General features: G+C 37.4%; 1 protein-coding gene across 1 annotated transcript in view; it reads left to right on the top strand.

The window, feature by feature from the left end:
• Positions 1-278: 278 nt before the first annotated feature.
• The window catches only part of TMEM170B (transmembrane protein 170B), a 29,747-nt gene continuing 12,537 nt past the window's right edge, over positions 279-17,488 (top strand). The window contains exon 1 of the mRNA XM_034429137.3: positions 279-970. Coding sequence (XP_034285028.1) covers positions 700-970 — 271 coding nt within the window. The 5' untranslated portion in view covers positions 279-699. The remainder of the gene's footprint in view (positions 971-17,488) is intronic.

The following is a 17,488-nucleotide window of genomic DNA, read 5'->3' on the forward strand; positions in this document are numbered from 1 at the left end:
TTTCCCTGAAGTGGGAAAAACAAGACGCCGCATCAGAGCTCCGTCGCCTCATAACTGAAGTCTGAGGAAAAGCTTGGGTAAACGATTCTGTGCCCTACCGAACCCCCCACCACGCTGTCACCTCACGCTCCAGCTTTGCCTCGCGAACGAGCATCGACCTCCACGCGCCTTGTCGCCCCCCCAACTCCCTTACATAGAAAGAACCGCTGCAGGAGCGTCGCCTGTTTTATGGGTCGGGAGCGCGTGAGAGCTCCCCCGCCCGCCTCGTGTAGGGAGGTGACTGATTGGAGGTTGGGCCACGCGCGCAATCTTGCCAGGAGCAGCGGTTGGTCCGGCGGCTAGCCGGCCATAGCGGAGGGAAGGCGGTTGCTCGCCGGCCGCGTCTCGTGGGCGACTCCTCCTCTTCCTCCTGCTTTCCCCCCCCTCCACTTTCTTCGTTGTCGGCGCGAGCTGCTGAGTGGGGGGGCCATGAGGAGGCGGCGGCTTCGAAAGGGGGCGGTGATGGCCATAGCTGCCGCCGCGGCTGCCCGGCACCTACCTCCGCCTCCTTTCCCCTCCTCAGCCCCAGACCGCGGGGCTCTGTGCGCCGGCCAGCCTTAGGAGGGCCGCGGCGTCCATCCACCACCAGCAGCGGTGGGAGGCGGAGAGCGAGCTAGCGCCCCCGCCGCCGCCACCTTGTTTGTCCAGCTGCCGTCCTCGATGTCTCCCCCGCCGGGGGGAGCTCACCCCACCCGCGCCCCTTCGGCCCTTAGAGGCCTCGTGGGAGCCCGGCCTCAGCCTCCCGTTTCCCGAGGCTGCTGCCCAAACCAGACACGACTCCCGAGGCGGCGGCCCAGCAACGACAGAACCGGCCTGGTCGTCTCCCCCGCGGCGACCATGAAGGCGGAGGCGGGAGACCACATGATAAACCTGTCGGTCCAGCAGGTGCTGAGCCTATGGGCTCACGGCACATCGCTTCGGCATCTCACGGGTAAAGGACGGGGACGGCGGGTGCTCGGTGGCTTTAGCGGGACTGGGAGGGGGGTGGGCGGGAGGTGATAGAGGGTGATCGGTGGGCAGCCTTTGGAAAGGGAGAGGGGCTTCTTCTCAACTGTAGACAATGTGGCGCTGCCCAGATGTTTAGGATAAGTCCCTAGGGTGCCAGTGCCAGGGGATGATGGGATATGCGACCTAAAAAATGGGAGGAGAGAAGCAGTCACCCACCCGTGCCTACCCATATTCTCAATCTATATCTTCAATATAAATTGAATAAATAATAATAATAATCTGGCATGTAGCAGGTTTCAGGTTCCCTGGTGAAAAGGTGAGTAGAAGTGGCAGGTTGTGATTTAATAGCTGATACTAATTTCATTATGGTTGGTATAGAAGCATTTGTGTGGGTTGAGGTGGGATGATTTTTCTCCCTGCCTTCGGCTTCAGTCAGTCAATCTTCCGGAAATTAGAAGGACTAGGTGAAAATTTTCAGGACTGATGTACCATTGCATTCTTCCTTGAGTAAGAGAGTGACTGGTCCAAGGTCACCCAATTGTTTTCCACGCCTAGAGTAAAACTGGAAGTTAGATTCCTGTTCCTAGCCCACCACCTTAGCCACTAGACCAAACCTGGACTTAGTTGGGATGAAATGATACGATTCTTTATAGATCATCATATTCTGTAGGAATATAGACAGAAAATAAGATGCTTTTTTAAGCCAATGTATGTTCAAGAAAAGGAATTTTAAAGCTTAGATCTGTAAAATGTTTCTGATGCCTTTTTTTATGTAGACATAACATTTTGACAATGAATTTTGATTGTATTTTGGTTTTACAATGTGTCCTGTTTACTAAAATATCAAGAGGAAATTATCATATATGTCTTTTGTACATTGGGATGTGAGATCTAATTTTCTGTTTCTTTTAAGGCTAGTTAGTTAATAGTGCCTGTGGTATTCATAGCTGATCAGCAAATAGTTAGGAGAAAATAATGAGAAAAATAGCTAAAGTTATGTGAGAGTTCCTAAAAAGGAAGACCAGAAAATATCAATACAAATAATTTCAGTAAAAGAAAAAAAAATGAAAAACATAAAAAACCAGTGTGGTTACACAAAAAGAAAAAAGTGTAACAATGTGAGAAGGAAGAATGATGAAAGAAAAGCATGTGCAGGTAGTCTAGAACGATAAATTTAATATCAGGAAGCTAAAGCTCAGAATTAAATAAGATCATTAAAGGATACTAAGAGCAATGTCTAAGAGAAATACGTTCAAATACATTCAGATTACTAGTTGCTGAGTAAAAGTGGCGAAATTCTAACAAGTAACAAAGAAAAGACAAAGTTTCCCAGTTCTTTAATCCTCTCCACAAAGAATATATGTATGTATTGTATCCCATTAGGAAGTGGCGAAAAGCAAAACAATGGACAGAGTTAAAGCTTAGAGATTGATAGAATAATGGTCAGGAGCTATGTACTTTGAATGAGTTTAAATCTCCAGAGCTACTTAAATCGCATGCATGTTGGAAAATCATTGAATTGACATGACTGGTGATTGGCAAGTATTGTCTCTTATCTCCCAAATTGGGAAAGAGGCTAATCCAGGGAATTATCATTCATTCTCTTGTTGATATCTGAAAACATTTCTAGAGTTCTTTATTCTTTGCATACAGTTAAAACAAAAATACGTACCCTAGAAGCACAAAGATACGTGGAAAGCTTGAACGATATATTGCATCAAGTGATACAGTTTCATAATACAATATCAGGTTGCAGAGCTATACTAAGAGCCTCTGTTTTATAGTAATTGTATTAAATATTATAGTTAAAAATCTAAGAACCAGTACAAATTAAAAGAATAAAAATAACAAAAAGTATATGAAAGAAAAAGAAAGTACTTATCCTTTATAACAAGTATAAGTAACAGTGACAAATCACTTTCTCTTAAAATTCATCAAATAATCTGTTCTCTCATCTCTTTTCTAATGTCCTAAAATGTGGTGACTTCTCATTTTTTCCTTGTCCCTTCTCACAATATTCAAAACTGTAACAACTCTCTTATAAATCCAGTATAAGAAAGTTATGCAGGTCAGTCTTTTGATTTAGCAAGACATCAACCATTTGAATATCCTGTGTAGTATCTCCTTCCACAGCATTCCCATAACCCATCATCTTTAAATCCACTTTTAAATCAGACTCAGTCTCATAAAGTTTGCTCTTTTTCCATATAATCTTCCAAACACAATCTGTATATAATGGCAGACATTTTTAAAATTAACTTCCGGTTCCATTGTTCATTAAAGAAAGTATTTGCTTTGTTCTGTACTAATAAGTCAAATTTAGATGTTTTTCTCATTTAATTGTAATCTTTAATTCCTACTGGTTCCCTCTAGTGTCCAGTCTTCAAAATCCCATTTATATATATATTATTAAGTATTCAAAACAAACAGCATTTTCCCATGAGAAGGATTCTGATAATTAATTCCAGAATATTATTTCAAATCCATTTGGGCCCTTAGCTCCAATGCTCTAGAAACAGCAGAAGAGAAGAGAAAGAACTGGAGAAAATCACAAAATACAAAGACCTACAGATGGAATTAGGATGACTATGACAAAAAAAAAGCACAGATAATACGAATCATAATAGGCACCTTGGATGCCATCCCAAAACATCTGGAGCACCTCGTAAACACCATAGATATTGATAAAATCACCATCAGTCAATTGCAAAAGGCAGCTTTACTTGGAACAGCTTACATTGTGCAATGATACCTTTAGCACCGTTGAATAACAACATCTGCCTTTCCCAGGTCCTTGGAAAGAACTTAATAGAAAGATAAGAATGCCAAATCCAGTCTAATCATCTGGATGATTGTGGGACAAACCATATTTTTAAGTCCTTAAACTTGTATGAAACTTCTTTCATTAAAGATTGAAGATAACTCATGCAGTGTAGTAATACTTGCTTTCATTAAAGTACCTAATATTCAAAAAGTGGTTTACAAGCAATTTCTACTTTTTGAAGCTATTGAACCATGGTTTGGGTTAGGCTGCTTTATTGTTTTATTTATTACTATCCAAAGCAACTCTGAGTAGCAACTGTCTGAAGCACTTGGTCCTCTTCGTCCAGAGAGGAATAACAGAGTCTGTCCATTCACTGGCTTTTTATTCCACTACAATTGTCAGATCCACTCTCATGGAACTATCTTTAGTTTGCCATTTCTTCCTCAGAAGAGATGAACTATATGGTAAGAGCTTCTCAATAGTAATGACAGTGGAACAGAATTTGGTCTTAGGCACTGAATTTGACTAACTTAACAGCTGCCTGACATAGGATTTAGAAAATATTGGTCAGATAATGTAAACAGACCACTATTACAGGGATCTCTCGAAGCATCAAAATCAAAACGTTTTGTTTCAGCTTTGCTTTTCAACATTTTGCCTATTGAAAAAGCAGAAAACAATATAATATTTACCATTTGTCAGGCTGGAATGGTGAAGAACAAGTATGGCTAAACTAATCTCTATTGGGGAGAGGGAATAGGTTCCTTAATAGAATATGAGAATGCCATAAATATAAAATAACATGATTTTAGCAAAGCATTTGATAAATTCATTCCATTAGGCTTGACATTCTGATTACCAAATTGTTAATTGTGAGCTGGATGACAAATAGATATATACCTGGTTCAAAAATTATATTCAAAAAGTGCTCTTTTATAATTCACCATTAAACTGCAAAGAAATATCGGTCTGGGGCATTGTGCCCTTCGGGATTTTTTTTTTCTTGTAATGCTCTCGGTTATTTTGAAGAGGCAGAAGAGATGCTGATCAGATTTTCAGATCAGACAAAATTGAGAAGAATAGCTAAAAATTGAGAAGAGCGAACACAGAAATCAAAATCAAAATCAAAATGTGGTGATCCATTGGAGAAATAGGCTAAGAATACCCAAATAAAATGTTTATAGTGCTAAGTACAAAAAAAATTCTTGAGAAATTAAAATCAAATGCATATGCATAAAATTGGCTTGATAATCATACTTTAGGGGGAAAAATCTTGAAATAGTTGTTGATTACCCTTTCCCAGTGGTGGGATTTAGCCAGTTCACACCACTTTGGGAGAACCAGTTGTTAACTTTCTGAGCAGTTTGGCAAAGTGGTTGTTGGAAGAAATCATTAGGGCAGAGAACCGGTTGTTAGATTACTTGAATCCAACCACTGCCATTTCCTTTTGTTAATTCAACTTGCAATGTGGCAGATAGGCAAATGCAATTTTAGATGCATGAACTGAGATGTGTATCAGCTGTATTAAAAATATAGTTTTCAAATCATGGGAAGTAATATACCTTGCACTGGCTAACTGGTCAGGCCCCTGTTAGAGTACAGTTCTGTGCACCACTTAAGAAATATTAAGATAAATTGGAACATGTTCAGAGAAGAGCAAAAGTATGATTAGAAGACCAGAAATGATGTCTTGTGAAGAGACATTGAAAATGCTAGACATATTTAGCCTTTGTGATAGCAGTACCTGAAAGGATATCACACAAAAAAAAGATCAGAACCTGTTCTTTATTGCTCCAAAGTGCAAGAAAGATAACAATGGATTTTAATGGAAGTCAAATTCCAATCGATGTCAGAAAACATCTTAGACAAAAAGAGTAGTTTGAAATAAAACCAGTTATCCGATTGATAGTGGGCTTTCCTTCTCTGAATGTGAAAAGTTTTTGGGAGTAAATAAATAAAATAAATGTGTTCAGCAAAAAGTGGAAAACATCTATTTTTGCACTAAGCAAAAGGAGTTTCTTTTAGTGGAAGGAGCCATTTACCAACTCTATACTTTTATGACGTTTGGTATCAATTAAACATTTACCACGCCTGACAATGAGTTAGCAATCACTAATATTTTAATATAAAAACATTTTAAATTATAAAAATACATCTAAAAAGCACCATCTTAGAAAATGCATATCATTTCTATTGTTGTACAGTATGTCTGTCTGATGGATTGAAGTTTCATCAATAAAGCTGTTCTTCTCTTTAGAATGATTATTTTATACAAATAAAATGCAGAGATTTAATTTTTCAATAAGTAATTTGATGTATTAAATTTATTTAATTAAGAAGTGATTTAATAATTAAATAATAGAAATGCTATCGAAGTTTTGATTTACCTAAACAAAATTGCAAAGGAGTGTTTTGTAATGGATTCTGAAAGGGGGAAAATGTGGAAGTGGAAAGAATTTTACCTGTATTGCTTTGTCTTTCTAGCTGTTTTTGAATGAACTGTGCAGTACTAATATATTTCTTAGGATAAGTATTTCACTTGCTGCTCTGGCTCTCAGCAATAATACATTCTCAGCACTTTTCTCAGCAATATGGGTTCCGAATTTGATTGTTGCCATTAAAATCATACATGGCAAGACATAGAACTTTTCCCTTCCGTTAAATCATGTCCGATTCTCAAAGACTACATGGACAAGTCCCTGCATTTTTCTTGAGATGTGATTTGACATTGCCTTTTTCCTAGGGCTGAGAGAAAGTGAGTAGCCCAAGGTCAACCAGCTGGCTTTGTACCTAAACCAGGAGTAGAACCTAAAGTCTCCTCGTTTCTAACCTAATGGCTGCACCACTACACTAACCAAATCATACATTTCCTGATCAAATGGCCAAAGTGACATTGATGGATTTTCTTCATTGGTTTTCTAATTTGTTTTTCATTGATAATCATATTTTTGGTGGGTGAAGACAATTTAGTATACACTGGTTTTAAATAGTCATTGATTTCCTAAATTACTATTCTTTTGCTAGATGTACTGCCTCAAAAAATGGGAGAATTTTTCTGCTTTTTTTGTTTCTGGTTATTAATATTACATATTAATATGAATAAGAAGAAAGTTTGATATATGAATCTTGGTAGTTATTGTTAAGATAAATTAAGCTAACAAATTGTTTGGAAATACAATTATGTTTTTTTTATTCTAAAAATTTCATACATGAAGCCTATTTTTAAAAATTATGATCCTTGTAGAGAGGAGTGTTAAGATGACAATATGTGTCCTCTAGTTCTGATATATAATTATGTGACTATACTAAAAACAATAGGCTTTTTATTTGAGAAAATCCAGCAAATAGCATCCTGCATCCCTCACTTGAGACCACTTGGGTAGTCTCATAAATGTGTTTTTATGTCCTCCAATTAATATGTTCAAATTTGAAACTTTGAATATTTCTGACCATATAGAAACTTACTGCTTTAAAATATTGGGTGTGTATTTTTGTCTTTTTGGAAATACATTTTTGCCTAGTATTATCAGATTTTACATCTGACATAGATATAAAGTGTGCAGTCCAGGGATTGCATGGAGCCACAAATCTTCCTCATAAATGGGTGAAAAAGCTTAGCTTTTTCTTTTCTTTTCTTTAAAAAAAATACTTTGTGGAGGGCTATGAGCTGGAAGGAAGCTTGCATAAAGAGAGGCTGCAAAATGTGAAGCCTTTTTGTAAGTGTACATATCGGGAAAACTACAATTGTAATAGATTGAAAAAGTACAGGGAATTTTGCCCCCTTGTCTTCCTGGCCTAGTGTTTCATACCACCATCATTACTACTACTACTACTACTACTACTACTGTCATGTTAGGTGCACCAAAGCACTTCCAGATTGAAAGGATTAACCAGTGACATCACCATTGCTCAGGGGATGCCCAGTTAGGTGCTACTTTCATGTCCCTGTTAAGCTGCCCACCAATGTAGTACCCATCTCTCTACTCACAGTTGTCTGCTTTTGAACTGCTGGGTTGGCAGGAGCTGGAGCAAGTGACGGGAGCTCACCCCTCCTGCAGCATCAGCTGGGTCTCAAATGTGATCCTGTCAATTGCTAGCCCAGCATTCTAGCCACATGAGCCAGTGGTGTTGTAGTGTTTCATACAGAAGCCAAGCTTCTGGAGGATAGAACTTCTTCCCTCTTCTGTATATTCATAACTGTTCAAGCTCTTCACAAATGGCAGATCTCCTACAAGTGGTAAACTAAGAACATACTATGTAAAAAGAAATGGAAAGTAAAAGCAGATTACAGAAAAGGAAAAAAAAATCTACGGTATTTAATAGAGTATGAAGTAGGATGTCACATAAAAGCAGAAACCATATGTTAACAAACTATCATGAATAAATACAGTTATAAAAATTATCTGGAGCATATGCTTTATTTATTGATTGATTGATTGATTGATTGATTGATTGATTGATTGGTTCAATTTATATGCTGCCCCTTTCTGGAGACTCAGGGTGGCTAATTAAGTATTAGAGAAGCAATAAATCTTTACCTTAAGAAAATTTGAGCACTGTCATTGATTCCATGAAGCCTCAAATGGAAACCTTTATGAGTTCTGATCATCTGTTCTGCCTAGGTCAGATCCACCCAAAATGAATTTGTGACATTTCAGGTTGTAAGGCATTAACACCTAACAACCTCCTACTTAAGTTAATTTCTGGCCACTTTCACTTTTGGACTGAAGTCCTTGATATACTGTGCAAAGCCAGTGCCACTGTGGAATTGATGGGTTATGTAGTCTGAAAGGCTACAATGTTTAAAATTAAATTTTATGTATTTTACTGGGAAATAAATTCCATTTTGCACAGTAGGACTTCTTTTCCACTGTTTATAATTGTCAGCTAAAACTAATTCTAGGGGAGAAACTGGAAGCGTTGCGGCGAGACCGGCTGCAAAAATAGCAGGCTCTGACGAGCTCCATGAAAATCCAGCTGGACAAACCGCTGTCGGAGAGGTCTTTGGACCGGAACTGTCCTGTAGGGATGGTGAAGAAGGAGAGGTGCCTCAGATGACCAAGAGGAACAGGCAAGTTCCTCGAAAGATCAGAGGCTGCTCTTCTAACCAGCGGCAGGGGTGGCAGCCATTGAAAAATGACCGCTCTGGAGCTGGGGCAACCGGACTAAGTTTTTTGTGCAGGAGCGGTGTCTGAACGGAGTAATGGTACCGAGTGAGTGATTGGCCAACTCACAGGTAAAAAAGAAATTTTTTAATAACTTTAAAAGATGTCCCGGAGTGGAAATGAGTGGCTAATTGGCACTTGGGAAAGTTAATGGAGAGAGAAGAACAAAGAGGAGGTTAAAATACCAAAGCCCAAGAAAGAAAATTTTATAACTGGATTTAAAATTGGATCTGGAGAAGTTAAAAATAATAAAAGAAACCCGAGGGAAAGTACTTTTTATGTGGATTAAAAATATTTTAGATACCGCACCTGTAAATATTCAATATGACTACATGTTGCCGAACCGTAAAGTTTGAAATGTAATATATTCTTTATTCAATAAAATTTCATTTAAAAAAAAATATTTTTGATAGTTTGACATTTGAAGGAGAAGAACAAAGAGGAAGTTAAAATACCAAAGCCCAAGAAAGAAAATTTTATAACTGGATTTAAAATTGAATTTGGAGAAGCTAAAAATAATAAAAGAAAAAGAAACCTGAGGAACAGTATTCTTTATGTGAATTTAAAATATTTTTGACAGCTTTGTCCTCTGAGAATGTTGTGGATTTGAGAGAGACATCTCTTGGCGGAAATTGAGTACTGCAATAGTGATTGGAAGATAGAGAAAATAACATTTGTGACCTTGACCAATAAAAGATAATTCGGAAATGGAGAACTTTTAAGGAGTATCCGTTTTGCTGAACTGCTTGGTTTCGACTCTCAACAGTTGTGGAAGATAACAAAGCTTTAACTTGGAGTGGATTGGATAAATATTTGAATTGGATACTATTTGGAATTAAAAAGAGACTATATGGACTTTAAAATTTTAATTAAATATAAATTAAAAGTTTTAATAATTTTTAAAATTAATATGGAGCCTTGGATGTGTGAGAAATTAATTGAGATGTTTAAAAACGTGTGAATCACTAAAGGGTAATAAAAAGTCAGAAATTTTGCTGGAACACACAGAACAGAAAAAAGAGAGCATAAATGAGCAAGAAAATAATATTGAAGGAAAAGGAATTGAATGCAAAAAGCAGTTAAGATGATTTCACTGGGATTAACAGTGGCAAAAAAAGAGTGGATGGGGGGAACATTCCCCCCCAAAAAAATCAATCAAAGGGAAAAGAAGGAAATAGTGGAAAGAGATTAGGAGAAAGCTTGGGGAGAATTAATTGAGTAATATATTTAAAAGTGAGAAAAAGGATTCAGGAGAAAAGATATAATAAATACAAAAAGAAAAAAGTTAAAAGAATGGGATAAAAAGAGGAAATTATTAAGAAGTGGAATTTTGGAGAGACCAAGAGAAAATGGTTAAAGAGGGGAAAAATAGTGGAAAGGAGGAAGAAAAATAAGATATAGATTAGTACATTTAAGGGAACTGTATTAATATTATTAATTGTGGATGGTCAATTAAATTAAAGGGTTTTAATGTAAGAAGTGAATATGATAATGTATATTGCTAATAGCAAAACAGAATAGCAGATGAAATATGAAATGGCAATTGAGTTTAATTATGAAGTCAAGTTAAATTAGGAGACAAAACAAACGTTAAAAAGTGGGATGGGGATTTTGAAAAATATATGCTGTAAATCGGGTGAAATCCAGCAGGTTCTGGAGAACCAGTAGCGGAAATTTTGAGTTGTTCGGAGAACTGGCAAATACCACATCTGGCTGGCCCCAGAGTGGGGTGGGAATGGGGATTTTGCAGTGTCCTTCCCCTGCTACGCCCACCAAGCCACACCATGCCCACCAAGCCACGTCCACAGAACCTGTAGTAAAAAATTTGGATTTCATCACTGCTGTAAATGAAGAAATAAGATAATTGATGTTATTCTAAGAAATTAGGAATTAAGGGCGGATAGTGATACTGTTTATTATGTATTAAGAGATTAAGATAAGATGTGGATGGTTAATTAAGTTAAAGGGTTTCAATGTAAGAATTGAATATGATGAAGTATATTGTGTATAGTTAAAAAGTGGGATGGGGATTTTGAGAAATATATTCTGCAAATGGAGAAATATTATTGTAAGAAATTAGGAATTATTGGGTGGATAGTGATATTGTTTATTATGTATAAGAAGAGATTAAGATAAGATAAGATAAAGAAATATGGAAAAAGAATATTACGGCTGAAATTGGAAATATGTAAAATGTACTTGGGAGAAAAAAAGATGAAATAACAAGACATGGTGAAAAATGATGAATTTGTGATAAAGAATTATATAAAAGGGATGAATATGGAAAAAGTGGGAAGATTGGAATAGATTATAAAAATGAATAGATATATAAGATATATAAGATGTGACCCGGTCAACACTGTTCATAAAATATGTATGATGAAAGAAAAATTTTAATAAAACTTGTTTACAAAAAAAAATAAAACTAATTTAGGTGATTTGGATGGATGGATGGATGGATGGATGGATGGATGGATGGATGGATGGATGGGATAAGATAGATAGGCAGACAGGCAGACCCACTCAATACAATCTCTTGTCTCTGAGGGAAAATGTTAGAATTCAAAAAATATATGGGTTATGTAGAGAGATAGGTTTTTCTATTAAAGATCATAATAAATGTTTTGAAAAAGCATATGTAAAAAAGACAGATAGTCTTCTTACTGTTTCAGATAGTGATAATTCACGGTTTTGATAGTGATGAAAAAGTAACTTTGTGATCAATGCTGTCTTATATGACCTTCACAGCATCTCTCTCTTAGTCATATGTGTTGGATATTTATCCTACGGTTGGGTAGGTAATATATAGAAAATCTATGTTTGTGTCTTTAAATGACACAAATAGGAAGAATGATTGGCTGTGCTATTATCAGGCAGCCATAAAGAAAGACAGGAAGCCTGGGAGCTCCTGCTCCTGCTATTTTCCTGACTCGTTGCTCAGACAATCCTATAGTATGGGATCTAGCAGCGTGATTGGATGTACTGAGTGCCTATCATTTTTCCTCTGCAGTCCTAGTCCCGCCCTCTGGTTCCTCCTGTCAGTCTTTTTCACTCAATGGATTGGACCAGACCTGAGTGCTTTTTCTGGCTAATTTTCATTAGTTTTACTATATTTTATTTCTATTTTTTCTTTTCCTTTGTTCTCTTAGCAAGTAGTTTGTTTGGTGTTTCTGCAAAGCTGCGCTGTTAGGTTGGGCTTCTGCCTCCCAGGCGCTGGTTTTTTTTGTTTTTTTTTTTAGCCCCGACTAACAGCTGAGAGGCTCGTTTTAAAACATTTTTTTTTAAATTTCCTATTTTCTTCTTTAAAATTTGGAGAAATTCATTGTGGAGAGCTGCTTTTTGAAGGAAGCTAATTACAAGCAACGGCTTCGGGGTTTGACTTGAGTGAACCACCGAGCCGCAAGATCGCTTCATTTTGACAGCTGAGAGGCGCCTTTGGTTGCCCAGCTGAGAGGCGCGTTTTTTTCTTCTTTGCTTGTGCCGCAGGGTGGTGTAATTGGGGTCCTTTTTCAGCCGGGACAAATACCACCACCATCGCAGTCTCTCCTTTATTATTGCGGCTCCAGGGTCCCTGCCCGTCAGTGGCATACCTTGATGTGTGGATTCCGTTGGTGACGGTTGGCGACGGTTGAAGTTCCCGCCATTTTGCTTCGCCCACCATTTTAATGGCTGAGGCAGCAAAATTACACTGAAGTTTGTTTTTTTCACTAAGAATAAAAAATGTTTTTCTTTTTCACCGTTCAGAGTCTGTGAGTATCTGTGTGTTTAACCAGCAACGTATCTCTTTGCTGTCTGATCTGTTGCGTACTATGCAGAGGGAAGTTTTACCCTCAACAATATGTTCACCATTATAGTCAGTAGGCATTGTCCTGTGCTTGACCCTTTTTTTTTCTTTCCCCAATTAGAGAAATTGCCTAAACAACCTACCTCTTCCTATGCTGCTTTAATCTGGTTCTAAAAACTGCTAACCACAAGTTAACAATCTCAGCTCTTTGACCTAAATTAGTTGATTAGACTTCTATTGCTGGCTCACCTGTTACAGAATAGGTACAAGACCGTAATAAATTGCACACTGAAGGTTTTTTTTATTTCTAAACAATCTCTGCTACTCCATTTCTCTGGATATTCCCCAATAAGCAATAATAATAAATTGGTTTAAACAAAACACTGTTTATAACAAATTCTGATAAAGCAATTGGTGAATATTGGAAAATGATTGAGAGTGCAATGAAAAGCACAACATTTTGGAAAGAATTTGATGAAAAACAAAAGGAAGATGTAGTGAGAACAATAAAAATGATTCAGATGCAACTCAGAAATATATAGAAGTACCCTCCCAAAAGATTAACTGCATGGTTTTTGGCTCTAATCTTGACAAGCCTACACTCCAAGCTAGCAACATAACTGAATAATCTTCTGCAAACAACAATAAAATGAAGAATGAAAAAACATTTCTAGTACCAAAAGGCAAGGGGAAAGCAAAAGATAACTCTAGGCCACAGGTGTCAAACTTGATTGCGTCATGTGACATATTGTAATGGTTTTTTGCCTTTGTGGAGTTGGGGTGGGTGTGGTCTGCGTGTGACGCATCCAGCCTGTGGGCTGCCAGTTTGACAGGCCTGCTCTAGGCCTATAAATTGCTGGCTCACAACACTGAAATTGTTAAATAGGATTATGAAAAATCTACACAAGTTTATTTGAAATAAACAGTAGAACAAAAGAGGTTTCAAAAATACACGTAGCACAAAATACCAGCTACCAATTGATAAAATGATCCTTCAGTTGCCAAAAAAAGAGAGAGAAACTTGTATAGATTTTCTAAAAAGCATTAAAATCATTGCTCCTAGACCATATGATGGCTAACCTTTTTGCCATTGCGTGCCAGGAGGGGCACAACCTGTTTCCCTATTTCTGGTGGGCCCAGAAGGCCTGAAAATCGGCTGGCCGGCACACACATGTGCGCCAGAGCTGAGCTCGTTTGCCCACTGATATGGCTACGTGTGCCACCTGTGGCATACGTGCCATAGGTTCGCCATCACAGTCCTAGACATTGTAGGAAGAAAGCTATGTTACTGTATGGTAGCCAAAAATCAGGAGGAGATTGGTAGCAACTTTTCTGACTAATAAATTTTATTAAAAGACAAGCTTTTGTAAGCTGCAGCTCACTTTATCAGATGCATAGAGTGAAATACAGGAGTAAAATTTAGCCTGAAGAGATGTGCTAGTTTGGCACTTAATGAAGATAAGAATAGAAGATGGGTTACAGCTAATGAACGGAAATGCCATTAGACACATGGAACCTGAAGGATATCAATACTGACTATTAATGAAAACTTCTGATTTACTGCATGACTGAGATTTAAAAGTCTGCTAGTTTGCATTATACGAAAATAAATCCATTTGCTAAACTTAATATTTAGTTCTAATACTTTCCAAAATAAATAATGCCCACTAATATAGCATTTTATTCTATTTAGGTATTAGTATGCTGTCTCATAAATTCTCTGACTTATGATCAACAAAAATAATTTGATTAAAAATAGAATAGTATAAAATAAATAACATGAAATACGGTGGAACAAAACTCCAAGCCACATGCTGCATTAATTAATTTTAATTCCTGGTTGAACAGAAAGTCCTTCATCCTGATGAGCCAGTATCCAGCTTCTCCTTTTTAGGGAAAAAATGTGGTTGTGTAGCAGCTTCAGAGGAATTTGAATGAAACAGATTATCTGAATCCTTTTCAGTCAGATTTATATTTGAATATGGTATGGAAATGGCGATGGTCACACTTTTGGATGGTCTCTGATGTGGGCAGGATAGTTACGGTATGTCATCCTTGCATTAGTTGACATCTTGGTGGTTTTCAATGCCGTCAACTATGATAACCTTCTGGACTGACTCGGAGGATTGGGGTGGGTAGTATTGGCATGATCTTGTGCTGGTTCACCTCCTTTCTACTGGTCAGTTCCAGTTAGTGATGATTGGGGAAAAGAGATTTCAGCTTCTACTATGTGGAGTGCCACAGGGGCCATTACTCTTCCCTCTTTCATTTGCTTATCCTACTGGATCCAGCAGTGGGAGGCATGTTACAGATTCTGTTGCCTAGAGATCAATACTTAATAGGTCTTAAGCAGTGGCCTTTTATGCTGTGGAATCTTCTCTCTGCTGAAATGAGATTGTTTTTATTATTGTTGAGCTTCTAGAATAGGGGTGTCAAACTCAAGGCCCGGGGCCAGATCTGGCCTGCAGGGTGTTTAGATCTAGCCCACGGGACCGCCCTGGAAACAGCAAAGGACCAGCCTGGACCAGTGGTGCCTCTCCCAGGGAAAACGGAGCTCTGTTTTCGCTGGCAAAGGGTTGCAGGAGGCTGTCGCAGCCAAAAACGAAGCTCGGGGCGCCACAGGCGCCTGACACAAGTGATATCAACCTGGCACACCCACCCAGGCCTCCCGAGGCCAAACAATCCTGATGCAGCCCTCAATGAAACTGAGTTTGACACCCCTGTTCTAGAAGTCCCTCAAGAACTGGTTATGGTAACAGGTGAACTGTGAAGTGGCTCTGTTACTTTTAACATACCTTCGTCTATTATTCTTTATTTTATTTTGGTTTTTATACTTTTTAATGTATTTATTAACTGTTTTAGCTCCCCTGTAAACCACCCATTTACTGTTGTGAGATAAGTGGTTATATAAATGAGTTTAATACCGTAACCAGATCTTGAGGGCCTTATGAAAAATCAAGAGGGATGGGGCCAAACTAATTTCAGTGAAAGGATGTTCCATAAGGTAGGCACTACACAGTGAAGGCACGCTTCCTGGGATTCACCAGATGTAGATCCCTAGCCTATGATACCGGTATTACATTCTCTGCAAAATGTAATGGGGTAGACTGATACAACCAGGGAGGGACAGACCCTCAGATAGCATGGTGCCATGCCATGAAGCACTTTAAAAAAGATTTTAAAAGCACCTTGAATTGGACTTGGAAACAGATTGGCAACAAATGCAGCTCATGGAGCAGACTCTTAAGAGGATCCCCAGATTGTTCACTGGGTCTGTCTCAGGGAGTGCAATCCCATACAATATCAAAGATGGCATGGTATCCAGGCTCATTTGTACAGTGGCACCAAGTGACCAAAGTTGTTTGTATGATGGTCATAAAATGAGTCAACACAGACATTAAACAAATCACTTATTAAGTGAATCACATAGTCATTAAATAAAGTTAGCATATCCAACAGACATCTTTGTTCCATTTCCCACCAGAAAATGGGAAAATGTCACAAATTGTGCCAAGTGACCTTGGAATGCTGCAACTGCTCAGAAATGCAAGCTAGTTACCAAGAGCCCAAAATAGGATCACATGGGGGGGGGGCAATTTCAATTTTGACGATGGATTATAAATAGCTTTTGTAATGTCCATCAAAACTTTGAATGGTCAAACTATTGTAAATTGAGAACTTATATTGTTATTGGATTCTGGTTTAGTTGCATAGATTTTATATGATTCAATATATGTCTCTTTAAATGAAGGAATATTTTCAAATTAGTGATGAAAATTAAAATCAGTAAAGCATACTGTGGTATTGCACTGTAAAACAACAGTTTTTGGAAATGAATGTTTGTATGATAGAAGTATATTTTATTTAAGCACTATAACTAGTACGTGTGGTGAAATTCTATGGTTTTAAATATTATATTTTTGAATAGTCCTACATCTGCATACCAAGTTAATTCCATAAATATAAAGATTTGTTTTATTTATTTGAGTATTTAACATCTCTAAATAAACAGAATTTTAATATAACATAAAGCATTGAGCAATTCAAAAAATTAATATTCTGTTATTTTACATATCTCAGTCCTATGTAGCAGACATTCAGTCCTCAAATAATAAGAAACCTCAGTCTATAAACATCCAGAAGCAATGTATTGATAACTGAAATAATATTAGCTTCATTAGGGGGAAACCCATCATTTTGCATATTGCCCATTTAAGCTAAGCAAATACCTTCAATACTTTGAACAGTTAGTATTCTGTATTTTGGTTCCCTTAAATTACGTTCTTATTTTAGCTCTCAGAGTATTTTATAAATAGAGTGTGTGACTTTGTATGAGAGATATTTATATGCACACACACACATATATACAGTATGTACCCACATACATACAAACATAGATATCATAGACACATTAGCATAACTGAAGTTTGTTTTAATATTTAATTTTTCATATAATTGTTTTGCAACCTGTTAACAAAAAAAGTCTTCTTGGTAGCTTACAGAAAAGGAAAGGAAACAAAATCTAATACAGATGTATGCACAGTCCTATTGAAAATGGGTAATGGCAGAATAATAAAATGAACTGGTACTATTATGTGATTATGTTATTTCCATGACATAATATTTACTTTTTTATATAATTTGCATATTCCCCACTGACAAAAATTGTCCACTAGGTAGTTTGTAGGAAAAGGGGAAAAAAATAAAAACATTGAGGTGTACATAATATTTTTAAAAATGGATAGTGGACAAGATAATAAAATTAACTTGTAAGTGAGTTACTTTTGT

The sequence above is a fragment of the Pantherophis guttatus genome, chromosome 3 (assembly GCF_059756535.1).
Source record: "Pantherophis guttatus breed Tessera chromosome 3, ASM5975653v1, whole genome shotgun sequence".
In the NCBI taxonomy this organism is placed as follows: Eukaryota; Metazoa; Chordata; class Lepidosauria; order Squamata; family Colubridae; genus Pantherophis; species Pantherophis guttatus.